The sequence below is a fragment of the Asparagus officinalis genome, chromosome 2 (genome assembly GCF_001876935.1).
Source record: "Asparagus officinalis chromosome 2, Aspof.V1, whole genome shotgun sequence".
Lineage (NCBI taxonomy): Eukaryota > Viridiplantae > Streptophyta > Magnoliopsida > Asparagales > Asparagaceae > Asparagus > Asparagus officinalis.
In genome coordinates, this window is record NC_033795.1 from 11,207,044 (window position 1) to 11,234,050 (window position 27,007).

General features: G+C 35.3%; 1 protein-coding gene across 3 annotated transcripts; it reads right to left on the reverse strand.

The window, feature by feature from the left end:
• Positions 548 to 24,006, reverse strand: LOC109830249 (cullin-associated NEDD8-dissociated protein 1). 3 transcript variants are annotated; one of them, XM_020397465.1, is made up of 30 exons: positions 23,871 to 24,006; positions 22,559 to 22,644; positions 22,309 to 22,478; positions 21,972 to 22,182; positions 20,848 to 21,013; positions 20,565 to 20,694; positions 17,937 to 18,051; positions 17,692 to 17,849; positions 17,492 to 17,615; positions 17,182 to 17,232; positions 17,010 to 17,089; positions 12,791 to 12,875; positions 12,617 to 12,718; positions 12,422 to 12,520; positions 11,090 to 11,200; positions 10,926 to 11,009; positions 10,714 to 10,854; positions 8,024 to 8,116; positions 7,779 to 7,900; positions 7,542 to 7,704; positions 7,225 to 7,464; positions 5,074 to 5,322; positions 4,770 to 4,955; positions 4,507 to 4,653; positions 4,270 to 4,386; positions 3,484 to 3,652; positions 3,014 to 3,091; positions 2,856 to 2,926; positions 2,718 to 2,785; positions 548 to 1,099 (listed from the first exon to the last, which is right to left on the reverse strand). In XM_020397465.1, the coding sequence occupies exons 2-30, from the start codon at positions 22,592 to 22,594 to the stop codon at positions 1,003 to 1,005; spliced, it is 3,663 nt and encodes a 1,220-aa protein (XP_020253054.1). In that variant the 5' UTR covers positions 22,595 to 22,644; positions 23,871 to 24,006; the 3' UTR covers positions 548 to 1,002. The 3 variants fall into 3 exon arrangements, with proteins under 3 accessions (XP_020253054.1, XP_020253052.1, XP_020253053.1); XM_020397463.1 differs by lacking the exon at positions 2,718 to 2,785 and adding an exon at positions 2,648 to 2,694 and having other exon boundaries at positions 2,835 to 2,926; XM_020397464.1 differs by having other exon boundaries at positions 2,718 to 2,764; positions 2,835 to 2,926.

Below are 27,007 nucleotides of genomic sequence, written 5' to 3' on the forward strand. Positions count from 1 at the left end.
AAATATTCAAAATAGTGAAGGGTAATATTAACCATTGAAAATTAGAATTTGATTATAGATAAGGTAGTTCAAACTATAAAGGGGTATATTTGTCTAAATTTTTTTTCCCGAACTCGTGCTTTTAAAGTGATTGAATGATCAGAACTTAAATTCGGATAAGCCCTCGTGGTTTGTCTTAAATTTCCATTAAACCCTCAAAATACTATGCCATTCTAGTAGGCCCTTATGTTTTATTTTTCCCTTTCGATTCTATTTAGCCCCTACGGTGATATAACACCCCAATCACCGTCAAAATTGAATTTTCAGAAGGGACAAAAAACTTGGAATTAGTAATAAAAAATTTTACGGGAGGGAAAAGAAAAATTGTCACTCCCACCATTCCGACTTGTGGTTGCAAACCTTGTCCCCCAGCTATAATTGCACTGAACTTTCAATAGATCCACTGATTCCTTTACACAATGAACACACAAGTTGGCACACAAAAAATGGCGAGGAAGCCCCAAGTGACGAGGCACCTTTAACAAAAAAAAGGCAACGAGAAAACATAAATTCTTCCTTGCCATTAGCTACAAGGCCCTGAGAATAAGCGGAAGAATTTACCATACCAAGTACACAAGATTCAGATGCATGACGATAGGAGACCGCAATCAAAATAAAAATTTCACGAGACCGACGCATGATTCAGTTTACACCACCTTGTATATTCCACATGTACTCAACTGAAGCGCACGCCACCTGAAACACGGTCTCCCTATTGTTCTATATGACACTTTATACCTAGAAAAATATAAGTTACAAATATTGGAGCAAAATCCAGAATATCCAATTTAAAGCTACTGCTAACGCTTTGCTCCTGGCTCTTGGATGGAAGCCCAATTCCAGTTCAAGCTCAGCGCACAGAAGGCAGAGTTTGCTGAGAATACAACTGTCTATATTTCTGAATGCCATTAATTGTGTTTCTTGTATACTTTGTTCAGGATCAGTTGCAAGGCGTAAACCTTTCTACTCGCTCTTCACAGCATTGTATTTCTCAGCAAGTGTGGATGTATTTGTTATGTTATTCATGAGCATTTTGAACTTCAGGCTGCAATCACCTCCACTGAAAAAAAGAACAAGAAATAAATTCAGATGAATCAAAAGCTGACAAAAGAATGCTTGAGCTCAAGGTGCTAATCAACCTCTCCAAAATGACATGACAATTGAGTCAATGACCAATTGCATACGTAATAAAAGAGAAAGATAAGCTGATGCAAATCGTTATAATTTGGCAATTTATGACTGAAAAACTTCGGTCATTAAATTTGTTGAGCTTTCTTAAAGTTCTAGTCAAGCAACACAATAACCCATATTGATTGGGAAAGCATAATCTAGGTCTCTCAGCAAACTTCATAGTGCTTAGTTAATTTATATGTCTACATGACTGGCCAGGTGGAGGGAAAATCAATTGTGCCTACTTACATGTAGACAGCAAATTTCAAGATCCTGTTTCAAAAACCATGGTAAGCTCTTTTCTGGAATATTTTTGACCATGCTCCACAGTGATAAAATTTTCACAGGAGTATGAAATCATGAGGTGATCTACTACGGGAAAGAAAACACAACAGCAGTGAGAGTTTGGACGACGAGTTTCTATAGGTACCATGACAAAGGAGGGAAAAAATACAAGGAAATTTTATGTAAACTGCTGCTAACAAATTAGTATTACAAAGAAAGCGGGAAAATCATGTCGTTTACTTTCTTTTATTATTTCAAAGTCCCGCTTCTTCCCCTACTATCCTTAGTAAAGAATTAAAAGTCTAAAATATATCAAACAGTAGAATTTATCAGTACTTATTATGCCAAGGTAGCCATATCTTGGTAAAAAAAAATTAGGGAAGTGGAGCTACATAAATGTTTTTTTTTATTTTAATGAGAATGACAGAATATGGACAATCTTTACTTTTCTAGCTCAACTTCCAGCAACACCAGCATGTTCGAGAACAAAGAACCTCCAACTCCCATAAAAATAGGCAGCATTCTCCAGTTCCTCGAAAATACACTCCCGAAAGAAAATTTTAAATCACATTTTTATCACCATCTCTCTAGCTTCCCCTTTCAGATCATATTTTCAGAACCAAAATAACTACACAGTTATGGAGTTGATACATCTAGAATGAAGCCCTGTTGAAACATTGTATCTACTTATCTAGTCACCAGATTCATGCAATTATAAAGACCATAAAAATCATCTTTGTCAGCCCTATTCAACATAATTCAAATCTAAGAAGTAAAAGCCAATTGTAATTCCCAGACAAAGAAAATCATAACCCAATAACCTAAAATGAAGCTTTTTTTATTAGGAATCATTAATGATAGCTCCTAAACAAAACAAGGACCTTAATAACTCAGTGGTTTTGCCTGTAAAATGACCAACTAAATGACTTCGCCAGATCTCATTATGGAACTAAATGTCTGCCAGAAAACACATGGAACTAAGATATCAGGATCAGGAAAAAAAAACTGTATGTGCTGCTGCAAGGAAAAAAACTACATAAACAGGTTAAAAAAACCAGAAAGCTGAGCGCCTCTCGAGTATCAGTATTGTCATAAGCAAGAAATAGACGAAGAATAACATCATTCGTCATTGAGAACATCCAAAAATTCATACCTTATGCGACTCAACGAGGCAATAGCACGAAGAGCACTTCGGATCATGTCTTCATTCCAAAAATTCATACCTTATGCGACTCAACGAGGCAATAGCACGAAGAGCACTTCGGATCATGTCTTCATTACGGTCAACTTCCTGCTTAACAGCATCCCGAGGCAATAGCACGAAGAGCACTTCGGATCATGTCTTCATTACGGTCAACTTCCTGCTTAACAGCATCTAGCTTTGGCTTATGATTAATAGTTCTCTCAAGAGGGTCAACCAATGAATCCAAAACTACAACAGAAATTTAATTTTGTCAACAAGGAGTTATCGGTTACAAGGAAATTTAGAACCATATTGTAGGAGAATCAAGTCATCAACCTGCAAGGACAGCAGAAGGACATTTCTCTGCGAGCTTTGAGAGAATAAGGTGGCAAGGCATCTTGACATCATAATGATCTACATTAGGGAAAAAAAGATGGAGGAAACATTAGAAATATTGCTTTAAAGTCAAGTCTTCAACATTGTCACAAACAGAATGTTTATAACAGACTTGACTATCAGAATAAGTATGGTTACAAGTGCACATGAATCCAGATTCATTATAACAGCTGTCAAAAGAACGAGTGTAATCTTTATCAAAGGGTAAAGTCACACATCATGCATGGTTACATTCAGGAAGTGCTATCGCCATGTCCTAAAGCATAAATAACTTATTGGGCAGAATAGCCATACACCATAGTCGGGGAGGAATTCCTCGAAAACAATCAGTCACACAAAGTTTTAAGTCGTACTTGAAGTTTATGCCATGTTCTAATATTTATAATGATCCTGAAATGATTAGCACTCACCGGTCAGTCCAGATAAGAGGTAAGGAACAATAAAACTCGAAGGATTCACTTGATCAAGACAGCTGTCAAGTAATGTGTCCATGCATTCAAAAGCTGCTTTTCTCAGCTCAAGCCCATCATCTACAGTGTGCTTGAAAGGACCAAGATCCACTGTCCTTATCAATTCTTTCTGCAATAAATATACCAGCTTCAGCGATTCTTTTAATGAATTGTGAAGTCAACAGAAAACACGAGGCACTAGAGAGAGAAATGAGAAAGTTTGTTTGACCTGTTTATCTAGAGGATTAGGACACTGGAATCAGATCTTATGCATTAAAAGAATTTTAGAATGATCCAATAAGATCACATTAGATGACGTCAACAACAATTTTTGCTTAAATTTAAACTAACTGAATCATACAAAATATGTACCATAGGAAGCAATCATGATAAGTGAAGATTGACAATGAAATGAAATCAACATATTGTAATAGCCCCTACAAGAAAGTGAATACTGAATAGTTCCATCATTAGATTATGCAGAAAACAAACAAAAAGAGAATACTGAATAGCGCATCATTACAATGAAATCATGGATATTCAGTAAGTATCAAGTGGCAGTTATACCATACTAGCATTTAGCTAAAACTTACAAAAGAAGATAAGCTATCAAGGCTATCTGTCTATTTCAAAGATGGAAAATCGAGGTAATTAGGCTGTACTGCAAATTCCAGAATGAAATTTCAACCCTTTTCTCTAACTATTTGTCAGAAGCCCAAATGTAGTAAACTGCATAGAACAGCATACCTTAATAACAGTCTGATCATACAGAAGTGGCAACAGCTCAGGAAGGAGCCCTTTAATAAGATTTGGTTTGTTATGAGCAACTGTACTCAAAGCCACAACTGCTGCCCTTCTAACATGCTGTGGATAATTTATGAAAAAGAAACACACAATATTTATGAAAAAAAAAACACACAATAGTTAGGTGTCTGCAAAGAAGGCCAAAAAAGATCTAAACCACTAGTAAAGTGTGATATTTACCCGATCAGTGTCCTTAATTAGCATCAGGAATGTGGAAATTTCAGGGTATATATATTCATCTATTTTTTCAGGTCGCTCAACAATGGAGTACTTCACAGCAATGACAACTGTAGCCCTTGTGAAAGCTGTTGGGCTGGTTGTTCGCACCTGCAGAATGTCAACAAGCAAAAAGAAACAGTTAACAGAAAACGGTTAACAGTTATTAAATAGTAACATACAATGTCAAGAAAATCTAGTTTCTAGAAGAGGCAAAGACATGGAACCTTCAGTGCTGGAATAAGCTTCCCAGGTTCGATAAGTGCCATTTTACCCAAACATTCAGCTACTACATTGCGAACTCCCTCTTCTTCACTTTCACAGTGATTAAATAGCAAATTCAATATCTTCTCAGCATTTGAATCCTGAAGCTCGCTCTGGCCAGCATTATCAACAGATTGCCTTGAAATAACCTATGAGGTAAAGAAATAAAGTAACAAATAGCATTAGATAAATAAACAGATGACAAAAAGTACAAGCACAAGCACAAGCATTAGTTTGATAATAGAACTCCCCAATCCATTAGCACACCTCTTTCAAGGAATGAAGCAGAAGGTACTGCTTCTTCTGTTGATGATCAATTTGATCCAAGATAAATGGTAAATACTTGGATAGATTTCCAACAGCTATGTTCCCAAGAGCATATGAAGCTGCAGATTTTATCTCTTCAAAGGGAGACTGGAAGGACTCGATAACAGTATTCTCTATGTTGGCATGCATGCTAAGGTCCTTTCTACGGCCAATTTCTCCAAGGCACAGCAGTGCCAAGTGCTGTTTAGCCTAAATACCAGAACGAAAAAAAATCTGTTAGTCCACTGAAATGAAATATTATTACAGAGAGACGTGCTGCATTTGCTGGCATAAATCAACCACTATACAATACCCAATTTTAGCTTGGAGAAGCAGCCACCTATATACATTTTTCACAATAGCAAGTAGAAAGGAGAAGCGCAAATGAATTTATCTAGTGTACCGTAACCTGGATTTCGCAATTCAAGCTGAATGCCCAAATATTACACAAAGAAAATGGACGAGAAATTGAGAAACAATCCCATGCATATATTTTTCTAACAACCAAATCATGCTCATGTACACTGTTAGCTAAATTTTGTACATTGTATAACATTGAGAAGTACTACGGTAGCTCAAATATGAAATGCAGGGTCTGAAATAATAATGAAGGTGCTATTAGAATTGAGATAACTTATCATATAAATCAGATCTGATTGAACATGTAATCCTTACAGACATATAACACGATCAAAATAAATGATTTGCTTGACATTCAAATAGATATATAATCCTTAATCAAGAAACAACAATAAAAGTAATATTCCAGCAAATATTAACACGGTAAAATAAGCTTTCATGCAACTCTTGTGTGTTTGTCAGGTGAGTCACATACCCTTCTGGGTAAATTCTACACAATAATGGAAGAAGAATTAAAAATGGAGAATTTCCAATAAAAAGATTGAAAGAATTTCTGTTTTACTTACATTTAAAACTCCTAAGCTGCCACTAATTCAACTGCAATTATGCATAAGTTGAAGTTTCAGAAAAATAGTAGGCAGCTATGTTTCTTTCTAATCAAAACTTCTAAAAGCAAAAACTTAAAAGATTGGTTATGAGCTTACAAAAAATTTATGATATGCAATGTTAAGTCTTAATTTACCGATGGAATGCACAAACCCCACTTTAACTAAAGGAGAGTATATTGTTTAGTACTCTAAAGGAGAGTTATATTGTTTAGAAACCAATAACGTGGCATCACTCGTGCATGTAAGCCTCTTAAAATCCCCCCCCCCCCCCCACACACACACACACACCAAAAATAAAAAAACAAAAAAAACCTGTATAGTCTCCATAGCCCATTGTAAATAAATGTCATACTCAAACCCTTTGTTACAAGGATGGTTTTCAAGAGAAATAAGGCTTTAAGTGGGTCAGAACTCACAAGCATGACAACTAATCAGGTTTAATAGTGTCCATAAGTCGTGTTCTGCCGGAGACAAAAACAATGTTGTTAAGTGAGCGAAGTTAAAGAGATGGAAGGAAGGAGACTGGCAGTTTTCTCCCATGATTCATACGGACATAGGTGTTTTTACACACAACTAAAAGCAAGTGACTATGTTACTGGAAATTTAAAGTGGAGTATGGTCCCCACATTCACGGAAACAACTTGGTTGCTTTTTTTTAAGCCCATTGACCCGCAAGATCCAGAATGCAAAGTGCAAGACACAGCTGGACATCGTACAATACAATCAGATGCTATTCAAATAAATGCTCCTTGCAGATAATAAGATCTAGTTTATGTTTCATAAGATCCTTTCAATCACTGCCAACATATGACATTGCGAAACATACACAAAAGCATTATCTTTAGTTTTACGCTTTGCTTTTTCACTATGGTATTAAAGCAGTTCATCATTATATACTATGCTAAGCAGACCTGCCAGAAATACAGTAACAATATAAACATCACATTCTATCACTTATATATTTCTCAATCAAGATTGCAAGACTCCACCACATTCATTGAACTCTCCCTGAGCATGTCATAGTTTGGCTCCAGGCTTTGGAAATGATACTTGAATAGGATGATACAGAAAAATCACAGCAATGTAAAAATCAAGTCTAAAGTGATAAAGCTCTTCACAACAATTTACGTTGAGAGATACTTACCGAATTTGTAGTACTGTCATCTTGTAGAATGCCTTTCAGCATTGCTACAGTGGATGCACATTTGGTGTTGCCAGCAGCTAAGCAAAGTACAGCCACACAACGTGCGATTGAAAATAGAGCTTGTTTAGCAAGACCACCAGATTGAGGTGATGGTTTAGCACTCGAAAGAAGTGAATCTAGAAGTCCATCAAAGCTTGTGCTGGCAGAATGAACCAATGAAGCAAAGAATTTCTGCAGCGCCTGAACCATTAAAAAAAATTCAAACTTAGTAAATCTTCAAAATAATTTATGGACAAATCAATTTATAGATTACGTACTTGTAAAGCTTGACCCTGTAACAAAGAGCTTCTGATTAATAAGAGTGCCTGAGGGAGAACTTTATGTCTAACAGTCAGACCAACTGTCTGACTAGACTTCTTATCAGTCATAATCGTGCAGCAGAGTTCCAAAGCAAGTGCGGCCATATGGAGGTCAGTGTCGCTGTTAGACAAAGTTGGGTTAATTATATTGATATGTCAGTTCACAGAGACAAGCGGGACTACAAACAAAGATACCTTATCAAAGTGGATAATTCAACAATTATAACTTCATAAGAAGATGGACTAATTTGATCACCATATGCAACAACCAGGGAGTTAAGTGTTCCTAATGTTGCCTGCCTCAGTAACCTGTTAGCCTGCAAAAGAAGATGACATTCTGATGGTAAAACAAATGTAATTTCAACTCGTCCTTAACTTGCGGCAACTTTTTTAAAAGAATGTTGTCTACTCAATTATAATATACATTACTTCAGGGGTACCTTCCGCAGAAATGCTGTTAATTCTGACAGAACATGCTCCAAGACGCAAGAGAGATCTATCCGCAGAGGCGAATTAGCAATTACTGAAAACGCCTGAAGGAAAGAAACACCATCATTGATTAAATAAAAAAAGGTTTAAACTCAAAATTAATCAGCTTAAACATCAGCAAAAATAGTAGCGGAGAAAGGAAACAGGACAGAACATAACCTTTAAAAAGTCACAGCTCTATTTAAGAATACAACCTTGGTTTCGGCCTTTATTATCATATAAGCAAGCGCATGAACTTTTAAGAAAACTAGTAAAAGGGGCACATGTGATGCACATGCTTGCTCAATATAGTTATTGCACAAGGCTAGATGTGGCCATTTGTTTGTGTATGGAGTTTCGAACGAAAGTATTTCTATCGCCATAAGATATGCATAAATAGGCCAATTTGTTAGGGGGGAAAACTGTGTTAATTTTTAAAATCACATGCATGCCTCTAATGTGCTGCAGAAGAGGTAGGATATGCATAAAATTTTATTTGGGTAAATTACACTAAACCTCCAATAACTTTCAAAATGTTTTTTTATGTTGTTCTTTGGTTCTAATTTATGGGGGCTATCTGCTAAATGCAAATTTCTTTCTTTTTTTTTTTTGGGGAAAAGGTTTTTTAGGGTTTATTACAGTTTTGAAAGTTATTGAGGTTTTACTGTAGAACACTGAATGTTCTTAGGGGTTTAGTGCAATTTACCAAATAAAGAATATAAACATAGACGAATGCACGGCCAAAGTTGTATGCCTATGTTATTGAACTTTTTTTGTTCTAACTTTTAGGGGTTATCTATGAAACGCGGAAACTTATTGGAGATTTCTGTAATTCCAAAAGGTTATAGGGAACTTTGAGCAATTTTGAAAGTTATTAGGGTTTATTGCAAAACATTAAAATTTCTTGGGAGTTTAGTACAATTTACCTCGTAAAGAATATAAACATAGACACACTCACTGTCAAAGACGTATGCTTCTGTTATTAATTTCATTTGTTCTAATTTATGGGGTTATCTGCAAAACATAGAAACTAATTGGGGGTTTACAGCAATTCTAAAATGTTATTGGGCTAGTGCGATCCTGAAAGTTATTAGGGTTTATTGCAAATGTTTAAAGTGTTTGATGGGGTATCTGTCAAAGTCATATGCTTTTGTTATTAACTGGGAAGTAATTATGATATTTGGGATTTAGTACCAATTTCAAGGGTTGGGGGACTAATCTCAAAATATTAAAGATTTGAGGGAGTAATATCGCAATAACATGTTTTCGAAATGGGAAAGAGGAAACTTGAATGGTGAGGATCGAAGGGGATACCCCAATCTTCTCCTCCCCAGTCTCAACAAATAAAAAAGAACAAATATGTAGAATGAACATAAAGAACATTGAATTATGCAGAACGAACAGATGCAGCAGAAAATAGTTAACATGTGTTATGAGGCATTAGTGGGGTTGCCAGTTAATCTGATTTTGCAATTTCTAATTTATAGGGGACATAATTGAATGAATAACTTATTACACAAGACCAAGCTATGCAAAACCAAGTTGAGCTGTTAGGACTTAATATATGAAATCATGGCACGTGTTTTTATGTGACCCACAAGCAGCAGAAAAACTAACCTGAACTGTTAGGAAGTGGCAAACAATATCTGAAGCACACAGGTTCAACAAAACCTCGCTCAACTGCTGAAGCACACAGCTCTGACGAAACCTCCGACGAAACCAAAGGAGCTGCTAGGTTCGGAGAGAGCATATTTGGAGGTTTTTTTTGGTTGGGCACGTCTTCGGGCCCGACAGGTGTTGCTGTGGGTGGGCCCAGATTTAACTGGAAACTCAGGGGCAAATTCGTCCAAATAAAGTTACGCAAAAAAAGCACCCGGGTCTGTGAGCTCCTAGGGATTTTTTATAGATAGTGATACATAGGCCATACATTAAATTATGCTTCAGCAGACTAGAGCGTGTTTCACGGAGCTTATTTTTGGAGGATTTTAAGCTTAGTTAGCTTTTGCTAGCTTTTGGCGTATAATATGTTACAGTAAGCACCACGCATTGCTGGGTGCTGACGGCCTAGGTGGATTTCTTTCTCTTTCTTTCTTTTTGTTTAACTTTATTGAAGACTGAAGGAAGTGAAAGAGGTGTTCGGAGTCGGTGGAGAGAGCCAGGGAGCCAGGGAGGTACAAAGGCATGGAGGCGGCAACGAAGGAAATCAGACCACGACCTAAGTTTTGCCGCACAACGGCCCATGCTCCCCTAGGCCCTCCAAAGACCTAGACGAGAGCCTAGTCCGCTTTTTAAAGCTAAAGCTTTAATGATTAAAAAAAGCTTTTATCAAAATTGTATGGATAGAATAGTCATTTTTGTAGTCAATACTCGCCTATTTAAGCAAGCTCATAAGTGAGTTTTTCACAAGTTGGGGGATCCTAAATTTTTAAAATGGAAATTAAAAGCTAGCTTATTTCGGATATTAGCAAACAGGTAGGATGGAAAAGATAGCTTAAAGCTGCTGTAAATTTAATCAACAAAAATCAGTATTACTTATTATTAAAGTTATTGAAAGGACATTTAAATGGAAGACTAAGAACAAATAGCTAATACAGGGAAATATGGTTCAAGGTAAACTTCTTAACTTCATTAAGTTTTAAAGTTAGGGCCAAAAAACAGTTACCTTTACAGCAGTTAGTCGTGTTATCTCATTGCCCATCCGATCGACTAGGATAGAAAGGCATGCAGACAATTCTGACTGGAGATTGTCGCCAAAGGTTGAAATTACTAGGCTCATACAAGATATAGCACACTCCTTAACTTCCTGCATCAAAAAAACACTATTTTAGATAGGCAACAAATCAAGAAACTAGTACATACAGTAACTTAACTAACCTGATCTTGATCCTGATTTGCCAATCGTGTCAAGATGGCATTATAGATCGGACGAACGTAAGGTTTGAAATCGAGGGTGCAAGTCTACATCACAAAGAGACTAAAGTCAAGGAAGGCCAAGTAATAGATACTAAGTCTAAACTGAATAAAATATCAATAATCACCTCAAAACTTGGACGAACAACACGGACCAACTCTCCACACACTCGTAATGCTTCCGCAGCTACCTTGTAGTATCTCTCATAAACAGCAGATAATACAGGACTCGAAAGAGCCTGTATGTTAATGGGCATACAATAGGTCACAATATAAAAACAAAGAGAGTCCACAAAACATTTCAGTTACAAAATGAATAGTAGCAAGATATTTAAAACAAGTAGCAAAGAGGAAAATCACAACTTGATGGAAATCAACAAGATCATATTAATCATTAGTTCCCACTAGGTAGTATAAACAAATTTCTAAAACCCAAAAAAAAACAAAAAAAAAAAATCATAACTAGAAGATATTTAAATAGCACCCAGATAACCCAAGATTATACTTGATCGTGCCCAACTTAGGTGGGGATGGGCTTGGACTCGCATTAGGTATCGTGTAAGGTTCAAGCAGACTCTGCTTTGGCCTGATTTGCCTACAATCTGTCAGGTTCAAGCAGACTCTGCTTTGGCCTGATTTGCCTACAATCTGTCAGGTTCAAGCAGACTCTGCTTTGGCCTGATTTGCCTACAATCTGTCCTGGTAAAACCCAAGTTGCATTTCTACTATAGATCTGGATTAATTTATAAAACACTGGAACCTGGTCTGTTGCTAGCCTAACCATTCTGCCATTCTTCAAATAACCCAGCAGAACCACCTCGTTTCTAGTTTGATGGGAACCAAAATACCAATAGCCACGCAAGGAAAAAGGAAAAATCATGTCTTCACCACTATATGTGGCAAATAGAGTTACATATGATCTAAGAGTCTAAGAGAAAATGTTCAATCAAAAGTATCATATTACCAATTACACGGTTTCACATATAGAGGGAGGACAGAAATTCCTGAAAATCTAAGGAAAGATTTAATATAACAAGGGCACTTCTGTAGAGAAGGAATTTCATGTGGATGTGTATAATCTTTAGAATCTCTGCATGTCTCTCCGTAGTGTCCATGCGGCATATGTATGTGATAATGCAACATCCACTTAATTTTTCAGGTTTATTAGATAGAAGAATGTAAGAACGCAAAATAAGAATATCAGTCTCACATCAATATTGCCTTCAATATTTACAAACTTAGTTTCTTCATCAAAATAATCAGAACTGTAACTAGAGCGTAACATCCCAATCTAAGTCATAGGAAGGTGAAGAGGAAGTGTAACCTTATGTATTGTGAGTGTTACATGATTACATCACACCACTTAGATACAAAGTGAAAGTCGTGGCTTTTGCAAACACCAAAATACCAGACAGATGAGTTAGATACTAAATGTATCATAAAACATGGGTCTCTGGTACCTGGATGAAAGGATGGAAAACTGAAGGTGAATGTGAAATCATGACTAATCTCATAAAGACCAGAGCCTCAATTTTCAAATTTGACGTAGAGGACTTGTCCTGGCAAAACAAACAATTATTAGGAGCAGATTGTTTCAAAGAGGAAAAAAGACTAGTAAAGTGACACCTCTGGCCGAAAGAAATTAAAGAACTCACACTCAAAGCCTTTTCAATTCCAGAAACAAGAGAACCAATATGATCAGCAAGGCAGTCTGGTAAGACGACAACAAGTTCCTTTAGCAGTGAAAATGCCCCCACCTGAGTATATATAAAATATCAATCAGACATGCCTAAATGTAAACCAACCAAAACAAAGAAACCTCTAATGACCTTTGTCTTGATGGACTTTTCACGGAGCTGCCTGTTTACTGATCGAACAATTTTTGGTACTTCTTGTTTCAATAGATATCGTGGGCTGCATTAGCAAACCAAAATCATCTCTTAAATAAGTGGGTGATGTTCTATATAGGATAAAGAAGAAAATATGTCTTATAAATGCCTAAAAAGATAGAACCACTTTGTACACATTATCCAAAGGATCAAATAATAAAATAATAAAATCTTGAAAGTTCAAGTCTACCAATCTATATACTAAAGTGAAAGCCTTGGTTGCCAACTTGCCACTCAGCAACTTCTTAAAATTTTGAACTTTCGAGTTTTGTTTGACACTAATTCGACTAAAAAAAGAAAAAAAAATTAATAATAGTAATACGAAAGGTTATCTAACTTTTCATTATCCCACTAATTTCTTAACATCTTATCCATTAATTCACCCATTCATAAGCCCATTTGTTTTTCCATTAGGCACAACAATAAGCATATTATTGATTAAATGTAGAAATAACCATTGGAAAATTTTCTTTAAATATCAATGAATTAGAGATATCCATTCTTCAGTTTCGGTTTCGGAGAACGGTCGAAGGCTCGATTATACCAACTGCAGCTTCAAGGGGACCACAGCCTTTGCTGCCTCCCAAGTTGCTTCTCCTATCAATCATTCCATTAGCAAGCCAATCAGCCCTTCTTTTGCTTCGCGACCGTATTCAAACTAGAAGGTAGATGGTATTAATTGTCAAAGAAGTTAATCGTTCGAAGTCACTTCCTTTTCTTATGTGTACATTTTCTTATTCTTTGTCCACCAGAATATTTCTTTGACGTTATATCAATTTTTTTCGTTTATGTATTTCAGTTCGTAGTATTTTTCAGGTCCCGTCCACGGAAAGATTTTTTCTGCATAGCTGATTTATTTTTATATTCATAAGTTTATTAAGCCTTCGAACTTCGTCCAATATTTGTTAGTTATTCTTCTTTTAATACAACATTATTCAATTTGCAAGTGTCTTTCTATGGTGAAGAACATCATTTAATTTGCAAGTGTTTTTCTATGGTGCAAAGCAGTCTGGGTTCAATTATACCCAATTCTAGTGTTCTCGGGCCTTCCATCTTCCCATTAGAATTACTCCTTTCAGTTGCATGACTCCAATTTAACTAATTTTAGCTTTTATTCGGTATTCTTCCCTTTTCTTATAATTCAAAATAGTTTCCTAATTGAATTTTATTTTTTTCTAATTTTATAGGACATTGAGTAGCAGAAGTATTCATCCAACCAAAGACGCTGTGGCACCGCCGTTGAGGCTCCTCCAACACTTACAAGTCACTTCCTTTTCTTATGTATACATTTTCTTATTCTTTGTCCACCAGAATATTTCTTTGACGTTATATCAATTTTTTCATTTATGTATTTCAGTTCGTAGTATTTTTCAGGTCCCGTTCACAGAAAGATTTTTTCTGCATAGCTGATTTAGTTTTATATTCATAAGTTTATTAAGCCTTCGAACTACGTCCAATATTTGTTAGTTATTCTTCTTTTAATGCAACATAATTCAATTTGCAAGTGTCTTTCTATGGTGCAGAACAATATTCAATTTGCAAGTGTTTTTCTATGGTGCAATGCAGTCTGGGTTCAACTATACCCAATTCTAGTGTTCTCGGGCCTTCCATCTTCCCATTAGAATTACTCCTTTCATTTACATAACTCCAATTTTACTAATTTTAGCTTTTATTGGGTATTCTTCCCTTTTCTTATAATTCAAAATAGTTTCGTAATTGAAGTTTATTTTTTCTAATTTTATGGGGCATTGAGTAGCATAAGTATTCATCCAACCAAAGACACTGTGGCACCACCGTTGAGGCTCCTCCAACACATACAAGACACTTCCTTTTCTTATGTATACATTTTCTTATTCTTTGCCACCAGAATATTTTTTTGACGTTTTATCAATTTTTTCGTTTATGTATTTCAGTTCGTAGTAAGTTCGTAGTAATTTTCAGGTCCCGTTCACAGAAATATTTTTTCTGCATAGCTGATTTATTTTTATATTCATAAGTTTATTAAGCCTTCGAACTTCGTCCAATATTTGTTAGTTATTCTTCTTTTAATGCAACATTATTCAATTTGCAAGTGTCTTCCTATGGTGCAGAACATCATTCAATTTGCAAGTGTTTCTCTATGGTGCAAAGTAGTCTGGGTTCAACTATACCCAATTCTAGTGTTCTCGGGCCTTCTTCCCATTAGAATTACTCTCCTTTCAGTTACATGACTCCAATTTTACTAATTTTAGCTTTTATTGGGTATTCTTCCATTTTCTTATAATTCAAAATAGTTTCCTAATTGAAGTTTATTTTTTCTAATTTTATAGGGCATTGAGTAGCAGAAGTATTCATCCAACCAAAGACGTTGTGGCACCGCCATTGAGGCTCCTCCAACACTTACAAGCAAGCTTGTTCTTGCTAATTAATAATCTCTGATACCGCATGCTAACACCTTCATATTGCAAGTTTCATGCAATTTTCTGCTTATTGAAATCCAAATTGAATTTTGGAACTTAATAAACGCTTACTTATAATTCATTTACTATTGTAACATATATAAGTTATAATATTGCAAGTATAAACAATTTAATAGTAAATCCTGTGCATTGCACAGGGTAAAACTAGTTAAATAGGAAGCAAGAAGCAAACACAATAATGAAGTTGAAATACATGAGGATATTACTGCTTGTACTTTGTACACATTATCCAAAGGATCAAATGACAAAATCTTGATAGTTCAAACTAAGAAAGAAGCAAGAAACAAACACAATAATGAAGTCGAGATACGTGTGGGGTTTACAGGTTGCACTTCCTCATGGATACAAGTTAAACATAGTTCTTTTAAACAGCGTATAGGACTTCAGGTGTCTTGCCCTTTTATGGAGATAAAATAGAAGATGAGGATGAGGTATACCTGAAAATACTCAAAAGGAAAATAACTTATAACTTAAGTGATGAAAACAAAACCAGTCAGAGAAAACAGTAAATATGGAAGGCAAGCAGTTGGAGAAAACAGAGCATGAATGACTCCTGATTATAGTGGACGAAAGGAAAGGTGAGTGAAGAAAGAAACAGGAAAGAAAAAGGAATAGAAACAAAAGGCATTAGAAAGTTCCTGCATTAGAAACAGCATTTGGATCTTACAACACTGCACACTCTAGAACTAAGTTTATACGCCCTTAAGATAATAAACAAAGATATATTATATGATCTTCAAACCATCCTTTGATCTGATTTCCAGTAGTAACTAAAATTTCAGTTAAAAAATAGTCATAAAAACTGTTAACATCAGAAGGAATCATATCTAAATTGCCTTGTTTGGAGGACCATAGGGTAATATTAAAAAGTGTACTAAACAATCCAAATATGTAATACATCACTAAGAAAAAGAACAACCCCAGTAGATAATTGGCAAGAATGTAAATCCATTAATGAACATACAACAGTCGACCAAATGAATTTTTTTATGAGAAATATGTTTTTTGCTAAGTATGCATGAATCAACTCTAATTAATAATATTCTGATAATTATACTAAAAGGACATGGAAAATTCATGGACCCATGAAAAGACTATTTATCTGAATGCTATTAAAGTAAAAGATGGTATGTAAAGTTCCCTGGAATAAAGCGCAAGCAGTTACACACACAGTATTAGGATACACTGCCATATACAAAAAAAAAATGAACATCAGGACATAATGCAACTTCCAATGACATCAATGGATGCACAATCAGTGCAGTAAGCACTTAAGAATTTGATAGGGAAAACAGCAAATGGAATTCTTCATCAAAATTGGAACTGGAGACTAGAGAGCTAGAAAAGCAGTTATTTGTGATGGGAAGACAGTGTTTCAGCACTTAACATCAACTATATCGACATTTTTTCTCCTATCTACCAGATAGACCAGGAGTTGTCCAATTAAATTGAAGAAACTGGTTGGTTTAGCAGAAATGATATAATGCTCTCAAGCTTTTTCACAAACTAGAATTTCACGAGCTAGGGCTAAGTTCCAAGTTCCAACAAATTCATGTTACACTATAGTTCCACGATATAATGCTCTCAAGTTATTTCACTAACTACAATTTCATGAACTAGGATTTAGTTTCAACTTTCTTAATGTTATACAATGATTCACCGAGAAAATGTAAGTGTAAAATCACATAATAATAACTTACCTTGACACATCACTATCATGCCCCTTCGTCACATTCCCAGTTTGTCGCAGCAACTCAATGAAAGTATTAAATACGTCCATCTGACAATGTATACATTTACATAATGTTTAATTGAACATCTAGTTGTAGTTTGCTTCGTTCTCCCATAATTATATTCAGAATCTAATGTTACCTTTACGTTTTCTTCTCTTTCACGAAATCTGTCTATCAACTTCGGGCATGCCTGCAAAAGACCATAAAGATTTCATACTTCCATATTCGATCTCTATTGAATATGCAGTCACCACATGCAAAATTAATTAAAACTTGCCCTATGAACATAGACATAATAGAAAAATCAGATGTATATCTTAACCCATTCTCACGACAGATCCAAACGAGAGATACAGTTCAGAAACTTCATAATTATAGGTGAAGCATTTATTGTCATTGTTGTAGTCTGCATATGAAAACCTAAAATGAATAAGGAGTATGTGACATGCCTCCCAATACATCTTCGAGAGCATTTCTGGACGGGAAACAATAATAGCAGATAAGCACTTTGCAGCTGCTCTACGAACTTTCCAGCTGGCATCCTCATCATCGGTATATTCATCTGCACTTTCACTGTCACGAATAGACAAAATAAATTAAGTAACGGCACAAGAAGATGTAAGGAAAGGCTCAAAATTTAATAACATACTCTTCATCCTCCTCCTCAAGCCCCTCATTATCAGTATCCTCATCCATGTTATCAGTGAAATTTGGATCATAGCTTAAGTATTCTAAAGAAAGGTTTAAAATGTCTTTGCAATATGGAGATATATCCCTGGGACATCTGAGAAGAAAACTATCCAATGCCTGAAGAAAAATGGCTGAATTAGTAAAAAGAACTATTTTGACATAATATAATAATTATAAGTTTTACATGCAACTGCACTAGAACACCTGCAAACTGTATTCACGAAGCTCCTCGTCATTTTCTGATGCACTTATGCAGTAATTTATCAACAAGGGGACAGTTTCACCAAGATGTGGTCCAAAACGATATCCAACGGAACGGCTGATAGATCACATGCACATGTTTCTTTTCAGCAGATAAGAAAAATAATTTTCATAAGAGTAAAATGGGGTTTTTATATTTATATAAACTATCACAGTGCAAAACATGTTCAACGCAAGGAAAAGTTTGACATATTCATAGAAGTAGCAGGAAAGTAAAGATACAAAAGATAGCGACAATTGCAGGTAATGAGATTCAAGTGTCTTTTACTGTAATATACACAAGTACACAACTGCATACACTTAAAATCTCTGTTCGCAATCCACAATAAAGAAAGAGAGGCATTTCTTGAAAAAATTATCAAGCAATAACTAATAAGTCGGCAAAATAACAATCCATTCCATGCGCATTGCTAGGTATCTAGCTTCTTTAGGCTTATAGCTTTGCTGGCCTGTCGTACAGTGTGAGAAATGAGTATGCCCAGTGCACACTGGTACATAATGGAAACAATATGGAAACAATATTCAAGTCACCTAAAAAGTTTGCAAGGGTTTCAAGAAGCACTATACAAAGGATTGACTAGAATCCAAAGTTAACCATTGAAGATGGGACACGAGTAGCTTATTATTATTGTAAGGCAAAATTTTACAGCACCTCACTGAACTTTAGAGTGTTTCGCACAAAACCTCCCTGAGCTTTGTAAATTCAGAGAAAATATCCCAAAACTTGTCTCACTTAACTACCATGACTGGCCGCGCTCATTTAAAGTTATTACGTGCTCCACATGGACCACATGTGACAACTTTGAACAATTTTACTCCTACTAAGTTCTATATTATCCTTGTCATGTAAGGCCACGTAAAAAGTAAAAGAACAGTGCAAGCTTTTTACTCTGCCTGTTAATATTGTTTATGTGAATTTCCAGTGGTTCAGGGAACCCACCCCCAATCCCCTGCACCCCCGCGCGGGGTAGCCATGCGGGAACTTGTCTCAGTTAACTACCATGACTGACGTTGTTAAACATAAAGTGTTAAAAGTGTACTCTGACTGATTCTACACGAGAGAACTCATAATCATAAAGAACTATTTTCAGGCAGACTAACCCTTCATGTTGGCTACCTCTCTCCATACAGCATGAAAAGACCTGAGGACATTCTTTTGAAGTATATTAGGAGTGTTTGGTTCGATTCCAAGAAAACCAAGAGCATAAAAAATTGGTAAATTGCCTATAAACCAATGGTTTCAAGTCATTTCCTAATAGGAAAAAAATCCGAAAATGAGATTCTTAGAATTAAGCTCGAATCAACCTAATGGGAGGGTGCCAGCTCGTCCTCCCACTTGGTTTCAAATTGTCAGCCAGTCACAAAAAAGAAAAGCATTGGAGGAAATGGTTTCCTATAATGCACTTTTCTTCTTCGTTTTTTTTTTTGGCCAACCAAACAGGCTATTATTCGAAAATTTTACACAAACATACGGATTACTGGCAATTTTGTAAACTTTGAACCAGCCATCTGAAAGTAAAGGTAGATGGTTTTTTAGAGTTTAACCATGGTTTGCGCTGGTCAAATATAAATTCTATATTTTAAAATTCTGAAGAAGACATTCTTTAGCTGTTGACACAATAGGTGTATTTTCTGTATGTATAACATATTTATTTGTGTTAGAAACTACAAATAGAAAATTATAACCCTCAATTCTCACCGCAACTTCGGAGTTTTGGTGTAATGGTTCGAGGGACTAATTTAAGATGGTATCAACACAACCTAGGTTCAAATCCCACCAACCATGAATTTTACAGCGGATTTCTAAAAATTGTCACTGGCGCGTGAGTTCAGATTTCAGCCCATACAACAAGGGCGCTCAACCTGGGGGCATATTAGAATTAATATAAAATTATAACATGCAACTCTCACCACAACTTCATTGTTTTAGTGTAATGGTTAGAGGGACTAATTTAAGAATTTCTAACAAGTGTTAAAAACAATCTTAATTAAGAGGTATGATGTTTGCTCTGTTGGCCCAAGCTCTCTCAATTCCTCTTGCCGACACCATTTTGCTAAAAAAAACTGAACATTTGCAAAACAGACGGTAACTTGGTTCAGTGACTTCATTCAATGCTAATGACAATTGTATCGCCGCTGTGTTATTTTTCATCACCTCCAATACATTTTTTAACTGGCAAACCCTCTGGTAACAACATACTTCTGGTACTAATAGATATCTGGTAATAGTCGACCACTGCTAAAGATTGAACCATGTCCTACTTGTCATAAGCTCACAACAATGGTTGGAGAGTGGACAGCAGAGTTCAACTTCCCATACCTATCCAGTGAGTTATTTTACTTATTTCACAGCATTCAAGATGCTTAAGACTTATATTTCAAATGTTTCAATAGTATATCAAATAAGAAATATACTGTATCTATTCAATTTCTAATTTATTTTTGGTTCTTTTAGCATAGACAGAAATATTTGTAACTGCATGAGTTTTATTAGTATGTATGAAGAACACGAGTATGCAAGTAACATTATGACGGAAAAAGAATGCATGGCTGACATGACATGTTGAATACCTTAAAGCTCCAACCATTTGAATATTTGTGCGGATTATTTCAGGCTTCATATTCGTGTTCCTCAACAGTTGAACTACTGCAGCAGTCGCCTTTGCAAGAAGATCATCGGACAAGCTTGAGGCAAGAGATGCTAGAAAGGCAAAAGGAAAGGTCATATATCTAACCTCTCTGTTAAAATGTATTCAGAATAGTTCCTCCAAATAAGTTTACCACTACTTAGCCATCTATAAAATGGATTTTAAAAAAAAAGAATATGGATAAAGCATATGAATATATTTCTCACCAATGCAAGCAATAGACTTTTTCCTCACACTAGCTTGACTTGAGTTCAATTGAGACAGAAGTGCAGCTAGCAATTTGTCATGATCTTTTTCCATCAAATTTCCAAACTTATTGAGCATGTCGCATAAAATATCCAAGTTCTCACACTTAATTTCAGTACGGATTCCCTGGCGAGAGAGAGAGAGAGAGAGAGAGAGAGAGAGAGAGAGAGAGAGAGAGAGAGAGAGTGAGAGAGAGAGAGAGAATGATGAACAGAGACAGAGAGAGAGAGAGAGTGAGAGAGAGAGAGAGAATGATGAACAGAGCAAGAAATATTAAATGTGAATCAAGATTCATAATAAGCCAAAAGAAATATCCACAAAAGGGGAGAGAGAGAGAGAGAGAGAGAGAGAGAGAGAGAGAGTGAGAGAGAGAGAGAGTGAGAGAGAGAGAGAGAATGATGAACAGAGCAAGAAATATTAAATGTGAATCAAGATTCATAATAAGCCAAAAGAAATATCCACAAAACAATTGAAAATGAAATAGTATGTGCTAAATTTATATTGCATTAGAAAAAAATCTTGACAAGTTAGTTATTACTAAAATTAGATAAGCACGACAAACTACAGTCAAGCAGAGCAAAGTTTATAAATGCAAACAAGAAAAAGTACAATATTTTCCATGGATCAGCTGGCCAATGTTGTGATAGTATAACTGGTTGCAGAAGTTCACAAATAGAGCATTACACACAAGTGTCATATGTAACTGAAAAGTTGAACCATATTCTAATCCAGTTAGTTGGCAAAGACATTACTGCGTATGTTCTCTTAGGCCATTATGGTTTTCATATAGCTGTGCTTGTGTTTAAGAGAGAGCAATTCTAAATCCTAAGTCTACAACATACAATAATTAGCTACACATTCGATAATTTTGACAGTTGCTTTGTTTTCAATTCCAGAATATCCAGATAATTCACTGAAACAAATTACTTCAACACTGACTACATCGGTATATTCATTGAGAGACCTCTAGGAGGCCCACCACTATGCCAGACTCTCGTCTCGTGTGGTCAACTTGGAAATACCATTCAATCAAGAACTAATTATCTTTAGTAAAAAGATAAGAATGCAAGCAAAAGAAGCTTACAGTACTAGTAATGCCCTTCATTAATTGGGGGCCAAGAGCATCTTGAAGACGCTGAGCAAGAGATGGTGCAGAGATTTCTGAAACTATCGTCTTTAATGCTATACTACAAATATCACGATGCTGATCCTTCCCATTTACCAATTTATCACAGAGTTTATTAGCCATCTCCAAAACCCTATCCTCATTGACCTTCTTGACAATCGGTGGCAGGCTGAATGGAAAATAAAAGGAAGGAGTAAAAACAACTTTCACGTGGGTACAAGACCGAATAAATGAGTAGTCATGATAGTTTGGAAATTAAGAAAAAGATCATAAAGGCAATAAATAAGAGATTAACCATTTCACAGCCAGTCCAGAAACATCTCCAGAAGAATCTTCGAGCTGTTGAACAATGGTATTTGTTAATTTCGCCTCCAGCTCAGCATCAGCTTTAAAACCTTCTTTATTTAATTCAGTCAGCAAATCTGAAGTAGCCATATATCTATAATCTTTATCCTTTCCTGTCATCTGGTTATTACAAAAAAGCATTAAAACATCAAATGTGCAAGGACACGTGGCAAGCAACAAAAAGCAAGGTTCAAGGATACCTTTTCTAAGATGGGGATCACAGCTACCCCCGACATTGTTTTTGGTCCTTTTACAACAGGGATTAGAAATCGATGAAATTGTTTCCCTGCGTGCAAAACAATAAACAACTAGATGTTAACATGATGTATTTTCAGTTGGCATTCCAAGATTAATACCCTTCATGATTTAGAATTTCAAGATACTCAATATTGCAACTTTAGAATGCAATTTAGGCTGTAGATATTAAAGCTTGCAGTCTTGAAATTCCCATTAAATGTAGAACTTGATGTCAAAAACAACAAAAAAAGTATGTGATAGAGAATGGCATGACTTAGGTTTGTAGGGAATTTTAGTGGAATAAAGTGCGAAGATTTTTCTCCAGAAAATAATTTGAAGATTTAAAAGAAGGAAATGGGATTTTTTTAAGGGCAAAAAGGATGGTAGAAAGACCTAAAAATCACTTTTTCACTTTGGAAAAATTCGTAGGAGCTCCATAAGCACTACACCACACCAATAGGAAAAGGCTGCGAGGCACAAATCACTTGTAAATGAGAAGATGGTAGAATTAAATATTTTTTTTCTTGTGCTACACACCCTCCTCCGATTGGCGTGGTGTATGACCATGGAGCACCAAAGAATTTCTCTTCACTTTGTTAGACAATTTACTGACAAATAAATAGAATCAATAAAACCGCCACTTTCCATTTAATATACAGAATAAAATAGGCAACTACTGAAAAGAAAACTTGCAAAATTAAATTCTTAATAGAATGTGCACAGTCAGCTGCCTGTATCGAAAACAGAATGAAACCTCAGTTTTTGGAAAGAGATAGAGATGATAGACTTAGGGCTAGGGATCAGGGACTATCAGGTTTCAGCATTAAGATTAGTATACAGGTAAACAAAGCAATCTAAGCGTCTCGAACCAAAGAAAAACCTAACAAACGCAAACATTCATGCAACTGCTAATAAAACAGTGATTAGCGTTCCAAACAAAATAATTACAGTGCGATCCCAACAAAGTAACAGGAGAGTGTCGAAGTACAATATATGCGCATTTCCGGTGAAATTGAATGAATCTAAACCCTCAATAGAGATCATAGAGTTAGGGTTAGGGTTAGGGATAGGGGATCATCAAATTTCTAAAAATAGTAGTATACAAGTAAAAAACCAATCTAAGCGTAAAAATCCAAAGAAATCCCTAACAGACGCAGAGATTCAAGCAAAAACAAAATTGAAGTGCGTGTAAGAGACAATTAAAGTACATGAGAAGCGCATTGTTGTGAAATTAAACGCATCGAAACCCTAATTAGAGATGGGGAGTGAACTTACTTCGTTCGAGACTTCGAGATTTACGAAAACCCTAATGAGAGCTAGAAATCGCGATAATCAGAGAGAGTGGGGGGAGGTGAGAGAGGCGGATTCTGTAGACAGAGCTATTTTACATTGTGGGGGATTTAGGTTTAAATGACGGAATTATTCTTGACGATTGGATATATTTACTTTGATGCCATTCATCGGATCTATTTCAATGGTTTAGAAATTCATTAGATGGTTTAAGTTTAATCTAAAAATATAATTAGAGTATTCTTATTTTTAAACAACTGAAGGGGCCTTTCTGATAGATTGGAACAACACTTGTTTTCAGGGCGCATTATCAAAGATACTTAGCTTTCTTGTTCACACCTAGAGAAATGATATCTTCAAGTAGTTCATTGTATGTGAAGAATGAAGCAGCTCATGTATTAGCCCGAAGAGCTAATGACCTCGATGACTATGTGATATAATTGGAAGACCTTCCATCATTTTTGTAAAGTCTACTACAGTCTGATATAGTGAGTCTTTGAACGAAGTCATTTGATGTGTTACGGGGTTCTTTCATTTATAAATTGGATGTATTTTGATAGACATTATTGTCCTGAATAAAAAAAAGGATCATCTATAAATTCTAGTTTTTATGCGAATTTGTAAAAGTCATTGAATATGTGTGAAATATCATATAGTTGCTGAGTTCCACATGAATTTAAAATGTACAAAAATTTTCTTGTATTGTAATTCTAGTTTAGTGTATTATATTTTTCACTAAATTACATTTATTTATTTTGCAAAAACACTTTTTCATATTAGAGCCGCATCTTTTTCTATCGCAAATACTACGTTCAAGTTTTGTGTTTTTGTAACTTTTTTACAATTGAGATGGATCTAAGTAACAACCGATTCATAATTATGTTGGGATTCTGTAAAGGAACATTATGTTATTGAAACTCCAAACAATTGAGGAGATAAATCAAACAAAGAGGGATTGCATTGCTTGAGAAAAACTCAATTCATGAACTCTCATAAGAGTGAACATAGTAGAATTACTTTAATCGTGAAATAGAAAATGAATTGGATTATTATATCCAATGACGGATTCACATAGAGGGCACTACGAGCATGTGCTTCATACATGTGGGAAAAAATATAGAGAATGGTAGGATTATTAGGGTTGACCCATAAACACTAAACGGGTGCCCACCCCAATTTCCCAACCCGAAGATCCTAAAACCAAACTTTTTAAAGTATAGACTCAATTTTTAGTTTCATGTGTCTTTCTCTCTTCTTCTGGATCTCAATTCATAAAAAATAGATTAAAAAAACTCTAAAAAGATTTTCTCCGCCACTACTCATTTGTCACCTCCTCTGCCTTCCATCTTTACTTCTACCTCAAGCCTTAGCACCTCCATAAATTTTTTTCTGGCCTTACTCTAATTTTAAATCGTCTCGCTTTCAAGTTCGCAACAATCTTCTGTCGACCGTCATGACGAGACTCGAGCACTTCTTTCAACTTCTCTATCTACGCCACATGCACTCTTCTCTAACATTCATCTTAGACTCTTCTCTAACATTCATCTATTGTCTAAGGTGAGACATTTATCAATTTATTGAAAATTTTAGAAAAATATAGTTGAAATATTTTATTGACGTATTATATATGTATTACTTTATTTTCTATATTTGTTTTATGAGTCAAATTTTACAAAAGAAACTATAGGTAATTCATAGTCGACTTGACTATTTTGAAAATATCAAAGATATTTTGCTAAATTGAATAGAAAAGGTTAATGTATATACATCTCCTTATCTTTTGTATTTGTGCGAGTCAATGATGAATTGTTAATATTATAGTTTATTAGTCTTAATTAATTGTATTAGTGTATGCATCCATACTAAATTTTGAAGCCTAATTATAAATAATATGTATATTAAAAAAAATCAACAACTTATGTCTTTAGTTATTGTAATCCACATTGAAAATTGAAAACCAAATATCTATTTGCAATTCCTTTATGGAAATTTTAAATTTCAAGATTATTAATTATCAATTTTATCCATGTTAGATAAGAATAAATTTTTAAAAAGAAAATCAATGACTGAGGAATCAAGCTCTGCTCAACATTATTCTTCTACAAAGTAAAAGTTTCTGGAAGTTAATTTAAAAGATCTACTAGTAGATCTTGGACTACATCCAAAAATGTTAGATTATCATCATAATGATCGTGAAGGAATTCGAAGAGCCTATATACTTAAAGGTCTGTGTCAACCGCGAGAGCATAAATTTTCTCAAAGCAATTTTGGGATGAAATTAAGACGCTTCAATCTTGAATGGTTCAAGGAGTATGGTAATTGGCTAGAGTACAGTATATCAAAAGATGCAGCATTTTGTTTATGTTGTTACCTCATGCGAGAGGAGAAAAGGGACGGAGATGCTTTCATTGTTAATGGATTCAAAATCCAGAAAGACAAAACAGAGAGATTTCAAGCTCATATTGGGGGCCCTAAATAGTGTTCATAGTGTAGCTTGGAGAAAATGTCTATCTTTAATGAATCAAAAGCAACACATTGAAGTTGTAATTCTTAACAATCTGATCAAGTGAAAAGGGAGTAACATATTCACTTGGTTGCCACAATAGATTGCATTCGATTTCTTTTACATCAGGGATTAGCATTTTGAGACCGTGATGAATCTGATACGTCAAGTAGCCGGGGGAACTTTCTTGAGTTATTACGATTTTGGTTGATCGTAATGAATATATTAACAAGATTTTAAAAGGTGCTCATGGGAATCTAAAACTAATAGCACCTAATATCCAAAAGAATATTGTCAGTGCAGCTGCTGAGGAGACTACTTGTGCTATTATTAATGATCTTGGTGATGAATTTTTTACCATTTTGATTGATGAGTCTTGCGACATATCCGTGAAAGAACAAATGACCATTGTTTTACGTTATGTGAACAAGAAAGTGTTGGACCCTAGAGGGGGGGGTGATTAAGGTCAAGAGGCTATAATTATGCAATAAAATTAAGACAAGCAAACCACAGTATTCTAATGCAATCAAAATAGAGGAGATAGGGTTAGGAATCGTTATCCTGTGACGCGCGATATGTTAACGAGGTTCGATCCGCTGACCTACGTCCCCGCTCCCCA

Excerpts from the sequence above, each read along its gene's own strand:
- LOC109830249 (XM_020397465.1), bottom strand. The coding sequence starts at position 22,594 with ATGTCGGGGGTAGCTGTGATCCCCATCTTAGAAAAG. Across the intron at positions 7,705-7,778 it reads GAATTATCCACTTTGATAAG|CGACACTGACCTCCATATGG; the intron begins GTATCTTTGTTT and ends TTTGTCTAACAG. Across the intron at positions 3,653-4,269 it reads ATGATCAGACTGTTATTAAG|AAAGAATTGATAAGGACAGT; the intron begins GTATGCTGTTCT and ends TATTTATTGCAG.